This window comes from Aulonocara sp. 'chitande type north' Nkhata Bay, linkage group LG6 (assembly GCF_057382095.1).
Source record: "Aulonocara sp. 'chitande type north' Nkhata Bay isolate Kocher_YH1m ecotype deep benthic linkage group LG6, A_spYH_male_GT1.1, whole genome shotgun sequence".
NCBI classification, from domain to species: domain Eukaryota; kingdom Metazoa; phylum Chordata; class Actinopteri; order Cichliformes; family Cichlidae; genus Aulonocara; species Aulonocara sp. 'chitande type north' Nkhata Bay.
Genome location: NC_141349.1, coordinates 35,243,156 through 35,265,338, shown reverse-complemented (window position 1 = coordinate 35,265,338; position 22,183 = coordinate 35,243,156). Strand labels below are relative to the sequence as shown.

The following is a 22,183-nucleotide window of genomic DNA, read 5'->3' as shown; positions in this document are numbered from 1 at the left end:
ATGTCACGTAAAATTGATAAAACTTACTGAGAACCACTGATCTACTGAGAGGCTCTAATAGGCACATTTCAATGTGCAAACTTTTAGAGACCACCTGCCATAAAAAAACAAGAAAACAAACATGCAGAAATAGAAATGCATCAAAAACACATTTTATTTAGTATTTAGTTAGCAAGTAAATAACTGTAAGTTACATTCTTAATATAAGATGGATTATGGGCTTTATTTTATCATTTTTTTTATAAACAGTAAGTTCATGGATGACAACTATAATTGTATTTTAGCACTGTAAATATCATTTTAAGTAAAGTGCTTACAGATCTCGGTGGAGTAACTGTTACAGCAACATAATAAATGATAGAGGCTCTCAGTGACATCATCCAGAGCCCTGACTAGAGGAAAAAAATAATTTTGAGCAGTTTGAAGCCTGAGCGTTTTACTCAGAATATGTCAGTGATGTTGTTTTGGTTAAGCTGGGCTTTTGTGTATCTTGACAGATTTATTAGCTTATGGAAATGGCATTTAATTTTCCAGACAGATGAAGGGATTTTTCACCGCCTTTCCAAATATCTGAGTTTTATTTTGGATGCTTGCATTATTTTAGATTTTTCCAAAGTTATTAGCCCTGCTGAGGCTATAGTGTATTCTTTTTCCTGGATAACAGCCGACAGTCATTTGTTGTAGGTCTAACACACATCTCCTGAATAATCCCAGCACATTCTTCTTTGTCAGATCCCTCAAGCTCCTCTACATTTTATGGTCTTCTGGCATGGATCTTGGTCCTCAGTTCAGCCAACAGATTTTAAATGAGATTTCATTGCACAGTCCATTCCTGTGCAGGGTTCCAGTGATTGTCTTCTTTGAGACTACAATTCCTGTCTTGGTTAAATTATTCACTAGTATCTCTGCAGTTGTTCTGCGGTCTAGGCACACGTCTCACTCATTTCTTAATCTTTTGCTTCCTACCTCTGCCAGGCTTGTTCTATACTGTGTGGCTCTCTTGAAGTACTTGATGATACCTCTTGGTCTGGTTATTGACCCTTGGAAACGCTGTGATAACTCTGCTTTGTGAGCATCAACAATGTTTTTTCTCAAACTTTGGAAAAAAGTGAAAGTTCAAACCCTTGCTGAGGTTTTTGCGCTGTGTGTAAATTGGAAGATTACGCTCAGTTTTAACTTGATTTCACAAGCTTTAAGCACTAAAAGTGAAACGCATCATCACGCAGCAGTGGTTTGTGCTAGGGCTAATTAAAAATGTCAGGTTTTTTTTAGGGGGTTAAAAATCTGTTAAGTGCAAATAGAATATATTTTTGTTTCCTGAAGAAAACTAGCATGTTTAGAAATGCTATGCTGAAAATCCTTTGCTCTCTTTTTAGGGGCGCTAGCAATTTTGTCCTCATCCGTAATTTGGTTTATACTTCTGTTCAAGAACAAGTACCTGCCAAATCATGACTACCATAAACCTCTGCTGTGTTTTAATTTTAGCGCTAATGAGCAAATATTACATTTAACTGGCAAACCATCAACATGCTAGTAGTAGTAATTAGCTAAAAACGTCACTCTGCTGGAACGCAATCCACTGGATGCTAACTACATTCAATATAATTCGGAAACTAACAGTTAAACTCAGTATGTGTGCACATCAGAAATCCTACGTTATTACATTTATTTGTAATACAGGTGTCATTATGCACGTGGCTTATTAGTAGGTTTGTATAATGAACTTTAGCTTCAATGACAGCTCCTGTGTCTGGAAACAATTCCACTGAAAATTTCCAGCATAAATCTCATCTTTATGTTGCAGTCTTTCCTGTTTGTTTCCCCTGTGTGTCTGTGTCTCCACATGTTCATTTCCCCTCTTAATAAAGAGCTGCACTAACTCAACAGATGCTCAAAGGAAGGTGGCACATCTGGCTTTGAAAAATGGGTGAAGTGGCAGAAACTGATCTGTGGTGCTCTCTGTGTTCCTCGGCTCTTATTCCTGTTGTGTTTTTCTTTCTATCATCTTTCTGGAGAACATTGACCTTTACGCGTTTTGTGTGCCACGGTGTGATTGTCTCTGGAAAAACTGAAAAAGTAAGGGGGGGTCTGCAGAGACGTGCGGCACGAGGCTCCTTGTTTGTGTGTGTGTAAGTGTAAATAGCATTTTTCAAAAATATGACCTTATCCAAAACCAATACAATCTGTCATTGATGAGAGGCATCCTGAGGCACTTCAGCAGGCTTCATCATCCATATGGGAGGTCATGAACACGCTGACGGCACAATCTCAGATCATACACTTAATCGCAAACACAGACATGTGGTCTATAAATACTTGAATGAAAATGAGCAGGATTTCTATCGTTTTGGTAAAATGACAGACAAGAGATCTGGATTATAAATTTATGCTAACTATAATAATAATATGTTGCTTACAGTAAAGGTAATACAATGTTTGGGTGAATAATCACTGTTTGTAATGTGTGTTTAGCCCCTTGAGCACTCCTGATTAAGTGTGTTGATCTGCCGAATCAGAAGCACACACCTATAGTTTGTCATTATCTTCTATGTCATGATAGATTTTGTGAAAAATGTGTTCTACTGAAACAAAGACTTTTCAATGCAGATATTATGGCATGTTGTGAGACATCACAGGGTTAAGGTATGAATATTCTAAATTCCTTTTATTTTTCTCAAAAACAGTGAGGTGAAGGTGGTTCCTCATTACTGATAGTGACTTTCTGGGATCTCACAGAATGACGTGTGTTTATTATATTCATCAGCAAGTAACTACCAACCCAGTAGCGCTCCGGACTGCTGTGCATCTCTCTTTAGATGTTTAAACTGTCTCGTTCCCTCCTTTCGTCTGTGTGTAGGATGTACGATGTTGGAGGTCAAAGAACAGAGCGGAGGAAGTGGATTGGCTGTTTCGAGGACGTCAGGGCGGTGCTATTCGTGGTATCGCTCAGCGGATACGACATGACCCTGGTGGAAGAGCCTTCTGTGGTACAGCATGCACAGAATCACTCATTCACAAATGTTTGTTTTGTTAAGTGACCGAACGTAGAAGTCTTTTTTTAATTTATTCATTTATTGATTTATTTTTTAGGTCAGACTACTATTAAAGACAGAGTTTAAAGTGAAAGTGTGTCTGCTGTTCTCTCTGCAGCTGTTTGATGGTCGTAATATCTTCTCTCTGCAGAATCGTCTTCAAGAGAGCATGAAGCTCTTCTCCTCCATCTGCAATAATATCTTCTTCCGCAGCACATCCATGGTGAGAAACTCATCTTTGACCTCAGGAGGGTAGATGTGAGTCCACAGAGCGTCATCATAGGAAGGAGACGTGTTTTATTCATAGACTGGCTTTATAATTGTTCACTTTTTTAAATCAGAAATATGTTGTGAAACTGCATAAGTGATGATTCTGTGCTTAAGTGGGCTAGTTTTATTCATTATCATCTTATCAGACTGGTAATTTGTACAAAACAAATTCAGTTCTCTCAACGAGGACTGACAGTAGCTCCCAACAGTTTTTGGCTTAAGGGGAAAAGTTGAAGGGATCACAAAAAATGATCGGATCCATCAGGAAAACGTAATGGCAATATCTGCTGAGATATTTCAGTCTGACCGCTATTGGTGTTACATTTCAGTCTCATTTTATCAGGCAGCTGTGGCTCAGGTGCTAGAGAGCGTAAGCTACAAAAAAGGTTTCAACTAAGTCAAATCTTCAGCTGAATATTGATGAAGTTGATAACAACACACTTTGTAACAAAATACCAGCAGAGACCATTTCCAAACTTTTTTTTTTTTCATCATCATAAAATAGAAAACGTTGAAGTCAAATATTTATTATTTTATCTCCTTCACTTGGCTTTTCAAAACACAAAAGAAGACGTGCAAGTTATGAAAATATAACAAAGCTACTTTTCTGCAAGTTTGAAAGGAATTTGAAGGAAACTGCTGCTCGTGTTGCAACATTATAACCAATCCTTTAAAAATCAAGTCCTACATAGCAAACTGTTGCAGTTTCGTCTTTATAACACTCGTAGTCAATATAACATTTCAAGTTCTGGGAATTTACCTCTATATTCAGGTATGCATCTCATTTTAAAGACTGTTTTTTGTCCTAAAACATTTAAGGACAGAGCTCAGAGCAGCTCGAGGGGAGTCTAAAGCTCCTTCGAGAAGTTGTGCTTTCTCTCAATGCGCCACAAAAGAAAGTAGTAAACGTCCTGTGAACATGAATCTCTTAATAGTTGTTTAATGTTTAAGTTCCTTTTAAAGATTAATGCTATATAAGTTTGATGGTTCTTGATGGTTATTTTTATCAGACTTGGGTTTGTTTTGTGATTCTATATCAGCTGCCGTGTTTCAGTTTGTTAGGCCGAGAATCTCAGTTACATTTTTATAGGTCTTGTTTGTTTTTTGTGCATTTTATTCCTGTTTGACTTGCTCGGGGACTGCAGATGGAAATTAGCTAGTGGCTAAATCTGATAAAATGCATCTCTTCTCTTGGGAGAGTGATGTTCTTGTACAAAGTCCCTGACAAATAAATACAAACAGAAAAAGATGTCCTTGAGTGTCTAATGTAATATACTCCTTCCTATCTTGTTAACCCTCCTGTAACACCATGTTGCTCCAAGACTTATGTTGGAAACCACTTTATTATATTTTTACAAGGTTACAGCGTAAAGCGATGGAAAGGAAAATGTTAAACATGTCTTTCTGTGAGACGGGAGAGAGACTTTGCCTTTGTTTTAAAGTCAAAAAACAAAAAGGACCCGTCCAGAAAAGGTGGGAACCTCGGTTCAGTTTGACAGCTCGGCTCAGGCGGGCGGAGCTCGCCGATGAATCGAGGAGAAAATTTGTCGCTCTCCGATTGTTCCCTATGACACCACGAGACGAGCATAAAGCTAATGTGTCTGGTAAATGTTGTTTCCACACACGGATCGCTGTCTCTGCCTTTTGTCTCTCAGCGCGCTGTCACTTGCAATTAAACGGCGAGTTGTAATTAGGATGATCTTTGGCTCTCTGTTTTTCCATTCCCATTTCTGGTTGACGATCACAGTAAAACAACCGTGTAATGAACTTGTTTAGTTTATTCCACCTAACTTGAGTTTGCGGTCCACTTGGAATACAGTGATGCAAAGGCTGCGACCTCTTTTTAACACTTTTGATTAACCTTTGGAAAAAGGAAACTCCAATCTCTGAGAAAACAAAGGCCTTTTTTTGCTTTATTTAACTTCAAGTTTTAAGTTGTGTGTGTATTATAGAAAATCTCTTCATGTGATTGTTTCTGTATTGCACCAAATCCTCTCCTAGTAGGTTATTCATTTTTACGCTATAAAAAAAACGTATTTAAGGCTTCATTAGAGCCAAATAGGCAATTAAGTATCTTTGTGTGACGTGTTTATGTGCAGGGTTGTGTGTGTGGACCTGCATGTTAACATGGCCAACAGGCTCATTAAACAAAAGTGTTTAATGATACCCTTTTTTTTTTTATATGTGGGAGGGAAATTTGTAACCTCCACCTCAATTAACTTTTCACTTTGGCTGGTCAGTGATAATTGCACACCTAGGTGTCGCTCAATTTCTTGTTCATTGAAAATGTGCACAACCTTTCCCCTCTGTTGTTATTATTGGAAAAAACTAGTCCTTGTTTTTTTTTTTTTTTTGTGATCAGACAGGCCAGAAAGGGAAAACCTGGTCTGAGTTTTAATTGGTACACTACAAAGCCAAAAGTAGCGGTGTAGTTTAGTTGTAGTCAGGTTGAGGAAGTAAACAAAGAGACAGATTTACGAAAGGAGTCGCTGAGGTTGTGGAACTCGACTGCAGGAAAGTGCGCGACAGATTACTGAACATTGATGTGAGCGAAGCCATTGATCCACCATCAACACACGATGTTTGTGTCAACACAGCTATTGATTTTTGCATTTAATGTGAATATTTGTGATTTATTCGAGTGGATTTCATGTTTTTCCACAGTTACTGCAGAGTTTTAGTTGCAAACGTGATCTTTCACAGTTGTTCTTTCACACTGATTTTCCTCTTGTTATGAACTCCTTCTCTCAGCTCATTGTTTTTCTCTCTTTGCAGATTTTATTCATGAACAAGATAGACCTTTTTCAAGACAAGATCTTGCACTCTGGGCGACATCTGCGGTTGTATTTACCGCAATTTAAAGGTAGGATTGATATTCATTAGGAATGTTATTACCACGGTCAGCATAATAGCATGCAAAAGTCCATGGCTGTGTCCAGAATCACTCAGTAGACAGTAAGTTCACCATCTTGCAGTGCTGTCTGAAAGCACAGTGCATTTAGAGCTGCATAGAAAGTACTGCACAATTTATGGTAACTACCCAAACATTGAATACCATCATGAAAAACAGCAGATGCATCACAGCCTGAATTTGTCTTTAGATGCTCGCTATCATATGTGTTTATAATAAAAAATTAATGTTGGTATTTATCTGTTTGGCCAACACTGAGCTGCCAGGTTTTAGTGTTTAAAAATCATCAATACTATGTCAAAACTTTTTAAATTATCAAGAGTTAAATGAAGCTTACACGTTTTACAAATATAGATATTTGCTGTCATAAAAGCATAAATTTAGTCCAGCGTCACCTAGGGGATTTAAACGCGTACAATGAATGATGAGCTCTTAGCCTGCTGCAAACTGTGATATTTTGGGGGGATTTCTGCATCTGCTCAACATTTCACTTCTCGTGTCTCAGTGGGCTCAACAGGGGCCGTGTCCCCTCTGCTCGCATGCAAATGTCAATAAAAATGCTAAAACACTTGGGATTGGGGTCAGCCTGCAGAGCAAGAGTCTATTTCACACTGACCTCAGATGTGATGATGAGTAATACAGCAGCTCCCGGCATTTTTATGTGTGTAGGCTGTGTTTTTGTTTGCTTGGAGCTGACAGAAGTTGGATGGCTGGACTGTTGATTCATTATTTTCTAGTTTAGCTTCTCTGCTTGGTTAGTATCAGTCGTGGAAATGGACTAAGTGCATTTATTCAAGTGCTGTTATTAAGTCCAATTTTGAAGCAAGCTGCAGTGCACAGACACACAAATCTGCTAATTAGTGCTTAGTAACAGACTAATGAAACACTAGAATTTCACTTATTAAAACTGAAGCACAAACTTCAAGCTGTTATTTGTCAGATAATGCCATTTATTGCTTGAAAAAGTACCAACAGCACAAACACAGATGAGAGGTCCAGTTAGGTTAGTCAGATATGGTTGGGAGGAGGCTTGGTGGACAGCTGTCTGCTCCAGCTGCCCTGTGTGGGTACACCTGTCAATCAATGTGGCCACAACTTTAATTTAAAGCCTGTGACCACGTAGTTTTCTCTTGAATTAAGAAAATATCCAAACGGTACAGTTATTAAAAAAGATCTTTCTACTTCATCCCAGTATTTATTCTTATCTAGTATAAAATGTTACTACAACTTGCTTTTTATTCCTTTCCTCTCTCATAAATCATCTCACGACTTCTTTTATTTTTAGACCCTACTACAGAAGATTCACAGTTCAAAATAATCATTATTTATCATAAACGGCACCTTGGTTTGACCTCTGAATTCGTCCTCTGGCTGAAATAAACTCCTCTGTTTAACTCCTCTCCCTTTAAACCGCTTTTCCTCAGAAGTGCTGCGCCTCGCAAACAAAAGGTTTGAACATCAAGCAGGTGGAGCTGCTCGGATATCCGCTCTGTCACATCACAGAGAACAAAAAAACTGAAAAGCAAACCGTTTAAAACCGAGTGTTCAAAGCAGTCTGAACATTCTGCCTCACAGGGATTACTCATGTATGCCTAAATTTAATGATTTAAAAATGCTGGTCGTGATTAAAATGAGATTAAAATAAACATTCACCATTTCAAATCATGACCACTGGCATTACAGTGGAACAGTAATGACAGAAAATAAGGAAAAGTATAATATAACATCTTGTGCAAATTTATAATTTGGCTAAAAAATGGAGATAAACCTAAAAAAAACTTTGGGATTCACCAAATCTACAACCTGATCATTTTTAATAGGAATGAATGCACTGGGCAGCTCAGCAACACCAAAAACATTTGAAAGATAGTAAAGTGCACGATGACAGGATTATTTCCATGGTTAAGAAAATTAACTTTCACACATCTGACCAAGTCATTTACTAATCAGGTTGGTGGTTCGATCCACTTAACCTTCAGTCACTCGCTGCTCCAACCTGGATGCCAAAATATGTTCACTGGAATGTAAATGCTAGATAGAAAACACTGATATGAACGGGTGAATAACACGTTTTATAAAACTCAAGTAGAGTAAAAAAAGTGCTATATAAGAACCTGTCCATCTATTTAAGAAAGCCTCACAAAAGAAACTGAAGGTGGCTGCATCAAAGGTCTAACAGAGCATCTCAAGGTAGGAAATGCAGCATCTGGTGATGTCCATGGGTCGTGACCTCGTTCAGACATTTATTTTTTTTGTCTTAAAATGGAAAAACTAGTCCTTATATTTCAAATCATGTTAGTTTGTCCAATTAATTATGAACCTCTGACTGTGAGGGACTGAGTATAAACATGGTTGTAACAAAACTAAAGCTGAAAGTTTGCACTTTATTATTTGATTTAAAATTCACTGTGGAGGTGGAGGTGCAAAACTACAAATACGATGTCTTTGTCCAACAAATTTATGGACCAAACTGTAAATAACCCACAAGCAGCTAAGGCAGTAAAATGATGCTTACACACCGCATCAGTTTTAATTCAAATCAAGTGGCAGAAAATGTGCTTAAATATCTGCACCTCAAACTTTTTTGCCTTTTTATTACATAATTTGCAATTGTTTTGTCTTATGTCCACTTTCTTGTCAGTGAAAACTTGAATAGTAAAGCTGTTTTTGTAATAGAAAAGTAGAAACTTCCACTGCCTCAGTGGGCCGGTTGCCACTGGTGTCACATCTCCTCCTAAATGCAAATACAGAATTCAGAATTTCATTCTTTTCAACATTAACTAAGCAACTCTGGGAGCTTTTGCAAACACATCTGATCTCTCCCCCTTTATCTTCGTCAGGTGCAGACTGTGACGTGGATTCGGCCGCCCGCTTCATCGCCGTCACCTTCATCTCACTAAACAAAACGCCCAGCAAACTCATCTACCACCACTTCACTACGGCCACCGACACCTCCAACATCCAGATTGTCTTCCAGGTGGTTATGGAGACAATAATCAAAGAGAACCTGGAGGCCGTGTCGCTCCTGTGACTGCGTGAGGACTTTGTCACATTTTAAATACTGAAATATGGAGATCATGTCACGCAAACATGATTCCTGATCTCCCTAATGTGAGGAGAACCCCAGGAGCTCTGCTGCTCCTCTTCGATTTCATGATCACATGTGGCTTCTAAAAACTGTTTCAAAGCAGATTGAAGTGGAGGACCACTCGGTTCATGCTTTGCTCGTGTTGGTCCCCGAAATGTTGACTTTTGAAACCTTTAATTGAAAGTAAAAGGCATTAATGTTTTATACTGTAGATTTATATGAAGTCAAACTATGAAAAGTGACACTGATTTTTATGTTTGAAGACTGGATATAGATACATGTGGCATTTATTTGTGTCCTCCTCTGTGAACGTGGGGCCAGCATGGAGCGTGGGTGAGGGTTTGTTCAGTAACTTTGGTGGCGCAGTATTCCATCATGTGTTTCCTGCTCATCCATCACTTTGTCTCTGCTGTGCGTCATGCCTGTTTTTTTTTTTTGTTTTTTTTGTTTTTTTTTAAATGAGGTCTTAATCACTTTAAAAACACACCAGAGTGTGTTGACTTGACATCCTGAGCTAAAAACACCCACATCCGTGCACAGCCCCTCTGTCTTCTGATTCCTACCAGTCACACTGATATGGGGAAACTTATTAGAATTTAAAAAGTGAAACGTCTGACTTGTTAATTTCCTTCCCATCACCAATGACAATTATTGTTCCAGTATTACACACAAACCCCGTTTTTGTGTTTTTCAGCCAGGATGAAACCACCTATATGTGATTTGTTTGCAATTAGCTGAGCTGGAGTTTGTTTCCAGGGCTCCCCTGTGCTACTGACTCCAGTAATAAACAAGATATGGTAATGACTGATGCAGTGTGATTATGGATACTAAAAAAGAAAAACAGTGAGAAAAACACCCCCAAGTGCCTGATGAAGTTGTTTTACTGTGCTGTAATATAAATGCTTCATACGCATGTATGAAATGTGTTTTTCATTCTTTGTTTCTTCTTTCTGAATTATTTTTTATGTTTACAGTTCATTAAGTGTTACGTCCTGAGACTTACTTTATGGGTTGTACTGAATCTGGAGTAGAGAATAAATGTTATGCTGCAAACTCAACGGAACTCATGCAAATGGATAAGATTCAAATAATCCCGTGCTGGACCACTTATGTGTCCCCTGTGCAGTTGAAGATTTAAAGACACAGTTAGACCACACAGCAGGTTACCAGTGTTTGTTCATTTTAATAGATAAAATAAATAAAAGTACTTTACAGTAAATCTGCTCTGCAGTCGACTTCTCGTATATTTAATACAGTTTGGCAACACAGGTAAATGTCAGGGTTCAAACACTAAAGATGAGAAATAATTTGGGAAGAAAACGGCTTGAGCGAACATCTCTCACACCGATGTTTTTCTTGTTTTTTCTTTTACACTCATGTCTACGCAACAAAAGCAAAACTGAACAGTGTTGAGGGGTTTAAATAAGAGAACATTCAGAGTCTGCAGCGGTCCGTCTTTGACAATTTGTGGGTCTTTCCCGGGAGTCGCCACCTAACCCTCACACTCATGCATCCTCGTTACTTTTCTTTTTTCCGGTTTCCACAGCAGTGCTCCCGGGATTCTGCGGAGGACGAGTCCAGTCGGGACTCACGCGGACAGGCAGTCCAGGGAGTCCAGAGTGAGGAAGACGTCCGCCTTGCACTGGAAGGTGCCCGTCCCGTCCCGCATCAGCTCGCAGCTCTTCAGGTTTGGGGAGATGTCCTTCACGCAGATGGCCTGAATGAGGCGAAAATGACAGATGAGAGAATTTAAAGGCAAAAGACGAGTCCTGTTTAACCAGCCTGAAAACCTACATTTCACTGATTTACACCGATTACATAAAATCATGCAGACTAAAATAATTAATCCTGGAGTTAGGGATGTAATCAGTTTAGATTTAGTTAAATATGCGATAGCAGTTTTATTAAAGCTGACCTTCAGCGCCCAATCATTTGATTTTTTTCTGTTTTCTTTGTTTGTTTGTTTTTGTCTTTATGATATTAAAAAAAAAAACAAATAAATCAGGAGTATTAATTCAATCTCATCCTGATTTTTTTTTTTAAATTTATTTTATTTTTAAGATGTCAAACTTTCAGCACTAATTAATCGCCAGTGTGCGAGCTGAATGGAAAGCAAACTTTACGCGCATACCTTCTTCGTTTTACTCTGAATGGTCATGTTTTAAAGCGCTTCCTAACAAGAATAGCGTTTGTAGTATGTTCTTTTTTTGGCACTCACCATGCTTTTGAGGATGGAGATCTGCCTGGAACTCTCCGGGATTACGTTGTTACCGACTGTCTCTCCGCTCTCCATCAGCGTCTCCTCGGATTCGGATCTCCGGACGTACGGTGACCTCCTGATACCGGACAGCAAACCTGAGGCGCGACCAACCGAGTAGTAACTGGGACCGGTGGTCTGCTTGTACCAGGCTTCAACTGAATAGCAGGAGATGAGCAGAGACACTCCAACGCACACCACAGCAAACCTGGCTGATTTCTCCATGTCTGGAACCGTCTTGGCACGTTTTACGCAGGACTTTTCTCGTCAGCGGTGCGTTTGTTTTGCTTGGTGTTCAGGAAACTTTCTGCTGCTTATATAGGCTGACTGGGCGACGTTATCGTGACCCAAGTCGTTCGTCAAATCAGAGCCATGAGGTGGGCGGATGATGATCCATCTTCAAAAGGAGAAAAAAACATCCGAATTGATCTGCTCTTGATGGCTTATTGGCGCCACTGGAATGTGTTTGTGTATGTGGTAAGTGATAGAGGGTCATAGGACGTCAGCAAATCTCTGACCCTTGAAGAGGTCAGAGCGAAATTGATTAACATCAGTCGACCATGACAGACACTGAAGTCAAAACACAATAGACACCGGATACCGACAAATTAAAGGAAGACACCTTGTATTTCACTGATTCATTCCTAAAAGAACTCTACTTGAGCGACAGGTGGTTTTCTTTTTTCCCCTTTCCAAAAGATATTTCCGGATTTGTCGTTTTGTTGATGGTTGTTGAGATGCTGATTAGGAAGTTGGTTGAAAATCCCTCAAATGTTCAGTTAGAATCAAAATTGGCAGGCGATACGGTCTCTCAATCACACCACCACACAGTACTGACCCACACATATGGTTCTTACACACACACTGGACTTTCTGGACATTGTTTTTGCACACATTGTTTTTTTGCACAACACTGGTCACTATATTCTTCATTTCCGGTTAATACTTGTACAGCTGCTGTTATTGTGTATATATTTATTTATATTTCTTCATACATTCTTATATAGTTCTATATTGTGTATTTTGTTGTACAGTTATTTTATTTTCAACTTTAATTTATATATTTTATCTTATTCTCCCAGTTAAATTTACCCTTCATTCTAATTTGTGTTGTACAGTTATTTCATTTTTAACCTTAATTTATATTTTATTCCTTCTTAGTTAAATTTACCCTTTTTAATTTTTCATATTTATTTCCTATCTTATTCATAGCCTTTTCCTTTTTTGTTTTCTTTAGGTCACGAGCAGTTGTCCAAGCATTTCACTACATATCGTACTGTGTATGACTGTGTACGTGACAAATAAAATTTGAATTTGAATTTGAAAATTGGTAAGTGTGAAGGTCTCAGCATATGATTCACATCATTCTCATTTGGATGAGGAGCTTTGTCATCTTGGAAGAAGCAGTCATCTAAGGGAATAAGTGGAGTGAAACCATGCCAGCAAAATGCCGCCCACAGCATAACAGAATTACTGAATAACCTCACTTGAGGGGTAAAGGGTTCCAATTTTTCCTTCAATAAATCACCCAGTAATAGCTTATGAGACCGTGTGTGTGTGTCCTAACTGCACGTATTTATTAAATCTCAATGTAAAATAATCAGACTGACCAATTTTCAGAATTTCTTGGTTGAGTTTTCACATCAGTGAAAAGTTACGATTCATTACTTCATTCACAGAAATCAGCTCGATCAAGCAAAATCAGAGCAAAGGGCTTCAAAATCTTGAATTGAAGTAAAGGCAGATGGATCAGGAATGACAAGATGAGCCGATCGATGTAGGAAGCTGTTAAAACTCGTTCACCCAAGGATTTAACGAACCAGTCTGACTTCAAAGTGGAGCTCAGAGGAAAAACGGTCCTATTTCAACAGAACCCATTTCGAGATTGATCCGCTGACATCACCAGTCATGCGTCATGAACTCCACCACGTCTTCAGTTACCAGATCAATCTATCAACAATAACAAAAACAGTTAAATGGTGTCTAAATATGTTGCCCTTCTATAACTCAGGGTTATCGTGAGAGTCTGGATGAAAATGGTGAAAATGAACCTTAAATGTACAGAGACGGAGAAAAACGATGAGCGATTAAATTATGCAGTAAAATAAAGCGGACGGTACAAATTAAAGCAACTAAAATTGTTTATTTTAAGCATTAAAAGCATCACTCACATACAAAATTAGAAATTAAAATAAACATATTGTATTTTACAAAGTAAATGTCCTCATCCATAGAGCTTTATCAGTCAAGATGACTGAAGGTACCATTAGGGTCCCTCATAGTCCATTGTAAAGTGGTCTGCAGTGCGGCTCCAGTTTGTCCTCCAGGACATAGTCTGGTCCACAGACCCAGGGGTCGCCAGTCTTCCACTGCCACTTCTGCAGATCCTGCTTCAGGCTCTCCAGCACGCCGCTGTAGGACGGGTCTAACACCAGGTTCTTCGTTTCCAGTGGGTCTGTCCTGCGTTAGCGATGCAATTATTAATATTTAAACATTTTAGAAAGACTGAGCTCATAAGCCACAATTACTCACTGCAAATCCCTCCATCTAATGCAAAAATAATGAGTTATATTTACTAAAATGACTAGACTATAGCAACTATAGCTTCTGTTAGTTTTATTAAAATTATTAATTTTTCAGGGAAATATGTTGGCGTTAAACTGTTGAACCGTTCAGGGTTTAACATGAATCTCACCCCATGACACATGTGATAGGCTACAGCTTCTCCACAACCCTAAACCCAGTAAGAGAATGGTTGCTTTGCCTCCATTTCTAGTGAAAATAATAAGCATTTTATTGGCTAACATAATATCTGACCAGTGTTTTTTCCCCACACATTACATTTAAAAGTACTAAACATAGCCTATGAATGAAACCAACTTTTACCTCTTAAAAGCTTAATATTACCATCAAATACTTTTTTAAAGTGCACTACATACCTATGTTTAAATAAGGCGTTTGTTGGTATATTATTAATTAATTAAAACCTTCAGGTCAACAGTCATTAGCACAGCAGGAAAGAGGAGTAAGAAATGAATGGTGAAATAAATTATGACAAGTAATAATCCGTTAAAATGTTCTTATACAAGTGTATGCCTTCATTATAGTGTGTTATAAGTCATTCATTAAATGTTTTTATACTGTGCATTCAATCAGGTTGTTGAAAATCAGTTTTAAATTAAGCTAAACATGGTTTTCAACGCCAATCTGTGGTGTAGTTTTAGTTTTAGACTATCAATAGTGTTCATTATTGGAGAAAAAAGAAACTTGATTACGTTTGTGCTCGTTCACTCTTCAGCTAACAGTCACCTTCATCCGTTGTTATGAATGTCATCTTTAAAAAAGCTTTACACTCTAAGAAACTGAGGGAACAGTCTGTTAACGGTCTGATATAAGATGTGAACGATGTGTCTGCAGATGTGGTGGACTCAACTAGTGAACCATCTACGTTTTTTACTCACAACTGATTAACCTCAGTGTAAAAGTCACAGCAAAGACAGTGCTGCTGATTTTTAGTGTGAAAGACGGCACAGCTCGTTATCAACATCCTCCTCAGTTTTTCACTTGTTACTGCTGCAGTGAAAAATTACGGACACACAAACCGTGAAATAAAAAGCTTTAAATGGAAACAGCCTGCTATTTATGTGTCGCATTTTTTTTAGTGACCGATCAAAGTGCTTCGAAAGACGAGTTGCATTTGACCAGTACATGTTTCTTCTGTACTCTAAGCACTTTATCCTTCTCACATCCACAGCAGATTGAGAATCACCAATTAACCTAACATGCATGTTTCTTTCTGTGTTGTTGAATATGTGGGTGGGGGGCAGGAGATTCATGCCAGGAATCTTTACCATCAAATGCAACAGTGTTTGAAGAAAAAAAGAAAAAAAGAAAAAAGTTTTAAATACTGATAGATCACCAAAAAAAAATCTGAACAATCATGGCAAATAAAATTTGCTCAACACGTGATTCTTGTTCTGTTTTTGACCTCTGCTCTTTGTTTTCTGAGACAGAGTTGTTATCGCTAAATCAGCTGTTTTAGGTTTATCTCACTGGAATCGGTGGATGCCCCTGTCATCCACTGATCAAGGTCAAGTATTGTGATCCACTTTTCCATGAGGACCTTTTAACTCCCGTCCTTTGCAGGGACTGATACTTATCAGGAATAAGGTTGTGTTTGCTTCTCTGGATCAGCTCTAACAAAGCGAGCGACAGCAGCTGTTACAGACCTGGTGTCGTACAGCTCCCAGCGAGCTCTGTAGTAGTACTGCTCCAGGCTTTTAAACCAGTGTGTCGGCTGACTCAGCGTGGTGCGGTTCAGCAGGTCCTGAAAGGTGGGCGACACGTACAGATCTTGATCGATAGGGAAGGGCATACGGTAGTGCAGGTTGTGCAGAAGGTGGTACGGCCCCTGGTGAATAGAGCGAATCGGGTAGTACATGGTGACCTGAAATCACAGCAAAAGTTTTAGTTAAAGACATTTTATTCTCTCATTAAAGTGTTGCTGTCATGTTTTTCTTGATTTTCTGTCTTATTAATACTTTTGCAACAGCGAATTTAAAATAAAGATGTCAGTGTACGTGCAATTAATCCTTCTGAGCCAAAAGCTGCACACTGCTCTAAGCACTTGGTTTTAGACTTTTGTTCCCTACTCTTGGCTCAGTGTGAGTCCAGTCAAAGCAGATATTCTTATATGGTTGTGTCAGGCTTACAACTCTAGCTGTAACCACAGCAGCCCACTGCTGTTCAAACTTTTAGCTTGTAAGGGGCAGCCAATCAGAAAAAGGTTGGCTTCAAGTAAGAGGAGCGAAAATAGCTCATCATTAGTTTAGATAAGGGAATATTTTAAACTGAGACTCAAGCAAGGCTACCACAGTAGAGTCCAAAATAAAAATTTAGAGTTAGAAATAAAAATGATTCATCAAGCTAAAGTGGTGGTGATGTCCTGACCTCATGCAGGGACTGGCTGGAGTAGACAGTGTGCCAGCTGGTGGGCTCAGTTACCAAAGCAGGGAGTAACGAGCGGCCAGTGAGGTGGACCTGGGAGGCAGGGGTGCCAGGTAGGCTGTAGGATGGGTAAGGAACAGAGAACCAGTCGAGGATGGTGGGAGTGATGTCTGTAAAAATAAAAAGGAAAAGAAAAGATAGTAAAAACAAACAAAAAACTGACAAATGTTCAACTTAAGTTACTAATAATTAAAGGAATTCTTAAAAAGGCACACAGACCCAAATATAAGACCCCTTAGCTTTAAATAGTACATTTTAAACTAAGGGATACCCTCATATTTATACAACACCGTCAAAAGAAAGAAAAAGAAAGCCACATATCTCTGTATTTTTGTTAGTATTTGTTGATAGGTTGAGAAAATACTTCTACCCCTACTTGTACAGTCTATTACTCTATTATTTTTCCTTCTATCAATATTTCATGCTCTGTTGTTAAGTCTCCATCTAGTGTCTGCTTCAGATCAACACACCGACTCTTCTGCTCTGTCACTCTTTACTGGATCGTAATTATTAGAACTTTTTTATTGTTTGTTATTCACAATCCAGAAAGGTTTAGGAATGAGTGGCATCAGTATTTAACTTTAACCTGCAGCTCACTCTGTGCTCATAATGGATAGCTGCTTAATTTTAAGGCCTAAAATACTGAGAAAAGGTCCATTTGCATCGTTCCTTGTATCTTCAATTTTCTTACCCAGCAGGCTGACGTAGGCCTCGCTGGTGTCTCCCCATCGCTCCCTGTGCTCCGGAGAGGACACCAGCATCGGCTCTGCCGTTCCAGAGTGATACAGGTTGGTTCTGCCATTCGGGAAGGGGATCCCGTTGTCTGAGCTGTAGATTATCAGAGTGTCGTTCTCATAACCAGCTTCTCTGAGCTCCTGAAGAACTAAACCGATACCTGCAGGGGATATGCACAGCATCGTAGTTTAGTGTTTTACAACCTTCTTTTTCTATGTTATAAAACCGTTACGCACCCTGATCCAGCCGGCTCACTGTGGTGTACAGTGCAGCCAAGTCAGCTCGTGATGCAGGTGTATCCGGCACAAAAGGAGGAACCTGAAGTGCAGAAGATGAGGAAATTCTGCATTATCATGTGTTAAAGTTCTGTAGCTTTAATTCAACCATAATGTAATGTGAAAAGTTTAAAAAAAAAAAAAAAAAGAGTAAAGACTAAGACAAACTGGGAAATAAGAAAAAGCTGTGGAAAATTTGGGCATTTGAAAATTTCTGTTAATTTCAACTGCAGCCTGTGCAGGCTGTAATGCAAAGCAGCAATGAGCTCAAGACCAAATCTTAAATGCTTTATCTGGTGTTTGGTCAAATATGAAGTCCGTGATAAAACCATCATCGATGAGTACTCCGTTTAGAATTTATTGTTAGGCGAGTACGTCATGAATGAACCCACATTTATTAACATTAATGCACTCCCAAAGCACGTAACTGTAACTACAGCTAATTCTGACATTTAAACAGACTTTTGACTTGGTGTGAAAAATATGACATCTGGCCAAAACAGTCCTAACTTTTATACAACTTAATCAGTCAGATGGTTTAAACCAGCGGTCTCCAACCTTTTTTGCGCCACGGACCGGTTTATGCCCGACAATATTTTCACGGAACGGCCTTTAAGGTGTCATGGATAAATACAACAAAATAAAACTAGTACCGGTACCGAAAAAAAGAAATTTTATTCATAACACACGTGAAAAGACCCAGGAAAACAGAGTAAACGATAAAAACGATAACAAAATAATGCTGAAGACCGATAAAAACCCTGAAAACTATACATTTCACACCTGAGCCTCAACTCTCGCGGCCTCAACTCTGGGGACCGCTGGTTTAAACCGTTCTCAGAAAAACCTGAGTATATGTTTTGTTTAATTTCATTTATTTATTGTCTTTAGTTTCCTGTAACAAATGATTTGACTCACTCATTTCGTTTGAATGAGCAGTTTTGCAGAAATCTGCACAGCCACATTTTAGGCACAATCCCAGAAACAAAAACACACTACTACAATAAACAGTTTTGTAATAATTAAAGAAACACTTTAACCAGAGTATAGCATCAAGCCAACCTCTGGGATATTGATCTGGAGCCCTACAGCAGGCCACTGGTGTGAATGTCTCAAACTTCATGACGGTGCACTGAGGGCTTAGTGTACTCTAGTTGGTCCTGTGCTCACTGCCCGGCACCATAGAGCCTGACTGTCATTTACTATAAAATGCCAAAATTTGTAAGTCCACCACTGTCACCCTGTACTTTTCATTAATGAGAGCAGGCTCATCCTGAGCACATGTGACAGACAAGAATGGGTTTGGACAAGTTGGAGAATAATGCTGCCTGTAATGTTGTTCAGCATGACCAGTTTGGTGATGGTTCTGTGATGGTCTGGGGAAGCATATCCATGCAGGCTAGGCAACGGCACACACAGTACAATGGCACAGTGGTTCCTGGGTTCCTCCAGTTGCACGACAAAGCCTGGCTTCATGTGGCGAGAGTATGCATGCACTTCCTGGAGGATGAAGTAACTGATACCACCGACTGGGCCCCTAAATCCAATAGAACAACTCTGGTATGTTATGTTTCAGGCTATCTGATGCTGCCAGGTTGAACCTCAGACTACCTAGGAGCTCAGTGATGTCCGGGTCCAGATCTGGAGATCAGGAAATTCCTAATGATACCATCTACCATCTCAGTAGGAGCATGCATACAACAATGTCAGCTGCTGCAATGAAATTTCAGCAAAATGGACTAGCCTGCTTTCATTTTTATAGCCTTTTTCTTTTTAAAACAGTTAAATAATGACATAAAACAGGTATTAAAGCAGAAACTGGGATTTCTCTGACCTTTACTTGGTCTGGCGTGTAATACTGTGGTGTCCAGTCACCGATTCTACCCATCCCCTTTTCACCATTCCCAAACTTCTCACAGAAGGCTCCGTATTGGGGCTGCGAGTGTCCACATCGATGAGTATCATGGAAGGCAACATAAAGGAAAAATGGCCTGTCTTCATTCTTTATATTCTCCCGGTTACTTTTTTCTGCTTTTTTCCCGTTCTTTTGTTGAAAGGCTTCCTCTTTGTGAGTCTGGAAAAACTTGCGGACCAGGAGTTTAATGCGAGTGATGTTCCTCCCCACCTGGAGGACAGAGCTGTTTTCCTCTGTGTAGGCAAAGTCAAAGGGGTAAACAGATCCAGGGCCAACGTGCTTCTTTCCAATTATACCTGTGAAGAAACAATCAGTGAGTTCAAAAAGTAAAAAATAAGAACAATTTTTTTATAGACATTTTGTTATCTACCTGTGTGTACGTTGGTTTGTTTGAGAAGCAGCGGCAGACTTTGTACTTCATCAAAAGAATTAAAGTGATGAACTCCTTGATGAAGTCCATAAATGCCATTCTGATGCTGGAAACCACAAGAGAAACACACCTCAATAATTCACCTCGCTTTAATGAGTGGCATTTACAGGTGTGTGTGTCTCACCTGTGGCAGGCCGGTGAGGATGGCGGAGCGGCTGGGTGAGCAGCTGCTGACAGATGTGAAGGCGTTCTTGAACACCACGCTGTGCTGAGCCAGAGAGCGCAGGTGAGGCGTGTGGACCACAGAGTTGTTATAAACCTCTGTCTCGAAACCTGCATCATCAGCTGTGAGGAGAAAAAGACAGAAACTGATGCGGGGGCTCAAACAAAATGCCCATAACTCACTTTTAATAATCTCTAAAATCTTTGTCATCTACATACTGCTTTGCAAAGTCAGTAGAGTAATGAAACCTGGCTTTGAGTCACAATTCCAGTTCTTCTCAGAAGTACAGGATGGGTTTAAGGTTGGGGTTCAGTGCAGAGGATTTAAGTAGGAAAAGTGTTTCTTGGTGGATCAGGCTTCATGTAAAGAGACACTGACATTTTTCTTTCCCCGAGTATAGTTTTCATTTTTTTTCCAATTGTTTGGCATTTTCTGACAGATCATTTTAGATTAGTTTTACTTTAAACATATTTCTTTATAGAATATTTGTACGATAATAAAATCTACTTGCATGAAGGTTAAAATGGCTCAAGACTGTAACATACAAACCGACTTCTGCCTCATATTTAGTTTGTATTTAGTCAACTTAATTATTTTATGTTATGGAGAGAGGTTCTACTAATAAACAAAATAAAAGCAACTGCCTAAAACAGTTATAACCTCCATCATGCACTTTCAGTACTGTGCAAATCTCATGCCTCTACTTATTTGTATATACAGAGTTTATACAATCCAAAAAGTCAGCAATATGTCTGTGAAGGTTCTCAGTCATCCAGGTCATTGTAGTCAAAGGAGCTTGCAAAGAAAAGTGTCTGGACTTCTTTCAGTTACTTGAAGACGTTTCACCTCTCATCCGAGAAGCTTCTTCAGTTCTAAGGTCAAATGTCTGGGACTATTATCTGGGACTCTCCACCATTTGACCTTAGAACTGAAGAAGCTTCTCGGATGAGAGGTGAAACGTCTTCAAGTAACTGAAAGAAGTCCAGACACTTTTCTTTGCAAGCTCCTTTGAATCCAAAACGTCAGTATTTGGTATGACTATCTTATTTCTTCAACACAGCCTGAACTGTCTTGGGCAAGCTTTCTTGTAATTTTTTTTGAGCAGTCTTCAGGAATCATTCTCCAGGCTTGAAGGACATTCAAAGCTGTTCTTTTGCACTGTTCCCTTTCACTATAATGATAAAGTCTCTGGGGAGGCCGATCCATGACTGATGGTACTCCAGTATGTGTTTTTCTATCCAGGCATGCTTTCACTGCATTGTCGGTGCATTTGAGATCATTTGATCATCCTGAAAAATTAAAGCTGTTTTTAGTAAGACGCTTTCTGCATCCATCTCAGTGTCCATCAGTTTTTATGATCCCCAACTGCAGCTCCAAACCATGACAGAGCCTGCACTGTTACAGATAGCTGTAGACACTCGCTGTTGTACCTCTCTCCTGATCTTCTCTGTAAATACTAACAATGATTTGAACCAACAATCTCAAATTTGGATTTGAGACTGTTACTGCTGATTTTCAGTTCAATTCTTGTGTAATTTGGTGTACTTAAGCCTTTTCCCCATGTAGCTTTCATTAATCATTAATGCTGTAGATATTTTTTTTAAGCCTGGCACTTTTAAGTGGATTGAAAATGAGTGAACAAGCAGTCAATGTCCAATGAAAAACTTCGGGAACTATTGAATCTCTGTTATATAACGAATTAAAGGGTGGCTCGAGATTTTTGCAGATAATTGTAATGGCAACAGGAGGGTGTATTTCAGCATTTTAAATTTCCAGCCAGATAACAGAAATGATTTATAGTTTCTCCAGGAGCACAAAAACGTGAACTCACCAATTATTAGAAGCACATTTCTTGTTTTGGACTCTCCGATGCAACATGATGCTAAAAAAATAATAAAAACAACCCGAGGGAGCATGCTGGCCTCTTCCTCTATTTCTCCACAGAAAAATAAACTTTAAATATGAAAACAAAACTCGCTAAAGTTAGCACTTAAAAGCATTGTTGGAACGACGTGAAATATGCTTCCTCAAACAACTCAAACCCCGCCCACTGGGAGTCACATGACACAAGTCACGTGAGGAGAAAAAAAACAGGAAACG

The 22,183-nt window shown here is 39.1% G+C and overlaps 3 protein-coding genes across 3 annotated transcripts in view; 1 reads left to right on the top strand and 2 right to left on the bottom strand.

The window, feature by feature from the left end:
* The window catches only part of gnav1 (guanine nucleotide binding protein (G protein) alpha v1), a 34,546-nt gene extending 24,440 nt beyond the window's left edge, over positions 1 to 10,106 (top strand). The window contains exons 6-9 of the mRNA XM_086296604.1: positions 2,858 to 2,987; positions 3,184 to 3,255; positions 6,078 to 6,165; positions 9,054 to 10,106. Of these exons, the coding sequence (XP_086152730.1) occupies positions 2,858 to 2,987; positions 3,184 to 3,255; positions 6,078 to 6,165; positions 9,054 to 9,244 (481 nt within the window). The 3' untranslated portion in view covers positions 9,245 to 10,106. The remainder of the gene's footprint in view (positions 1 to 2,857; positions 2,988 to 3,183; positions 3,256 to 6,077; positions 6,166 to 9,053) is intronic.
* A 348-nt stretch (positions 10,107 to 10,454) lies between these two features.
* npb (neuropeptide B) lies at positions 10,455 to 11,898 on the bottom strand. Its single transcript, XM_086296605.1, has 2 exons — positions 11,520 to 11,898; positions 10,455 to 11,018 (listed from the first exon to the last, which is right to left on the bottom strand). The coding sequence occupies exons 1-2, from the start codon at positions 11,781 to 11,783 to the stop codon at positions 10,890 to 10,892; spliced, it is 393 nt and encodes a 130-aa protein (XP_086152731.1). The 5' UTR covers positions 11,784 to 11,898; the 3' UTR covers positions 10,455 to 10,889.
* A 1,789-nt stretch (positions 11,899 to 13,687) lies between these two features.
* sgsh (N-sulfoglucosamine sulfohydrolase (sulfamidase)) lies at positions 13,688 to 22,155 on the bottom strand. Its single transcript, XM_086296603.1, has 9 exons — positions 21,915 to 22,155; positions 20,045 to 20,205; positions 19,861 to 19,966; positions 19,410 to 19,786; positions 17,537 to 17,618; positions 17,257 to 17,460; positions 16,509 to 16,675; positions 15,788 to 16,005; positions 13,688 to 14,018 (listed from the first exon to the last, which is right to left on the bottom strand). The coding sequence occupies exons 1-9, from the start codon at positions 21,997 to 21,999 to the stop codon at positions 13,835 to 13,837; spliced, it is 1,584 nt and encodes a 527-aa protein (XP_086152729.1). The 5' UTR covers positions 22,000 to 22,155; the 3' UTR covers positions 13,688 to 13,834.
* Positions 22,156 to 22,183: the final 28 nt, after the last annotated feature.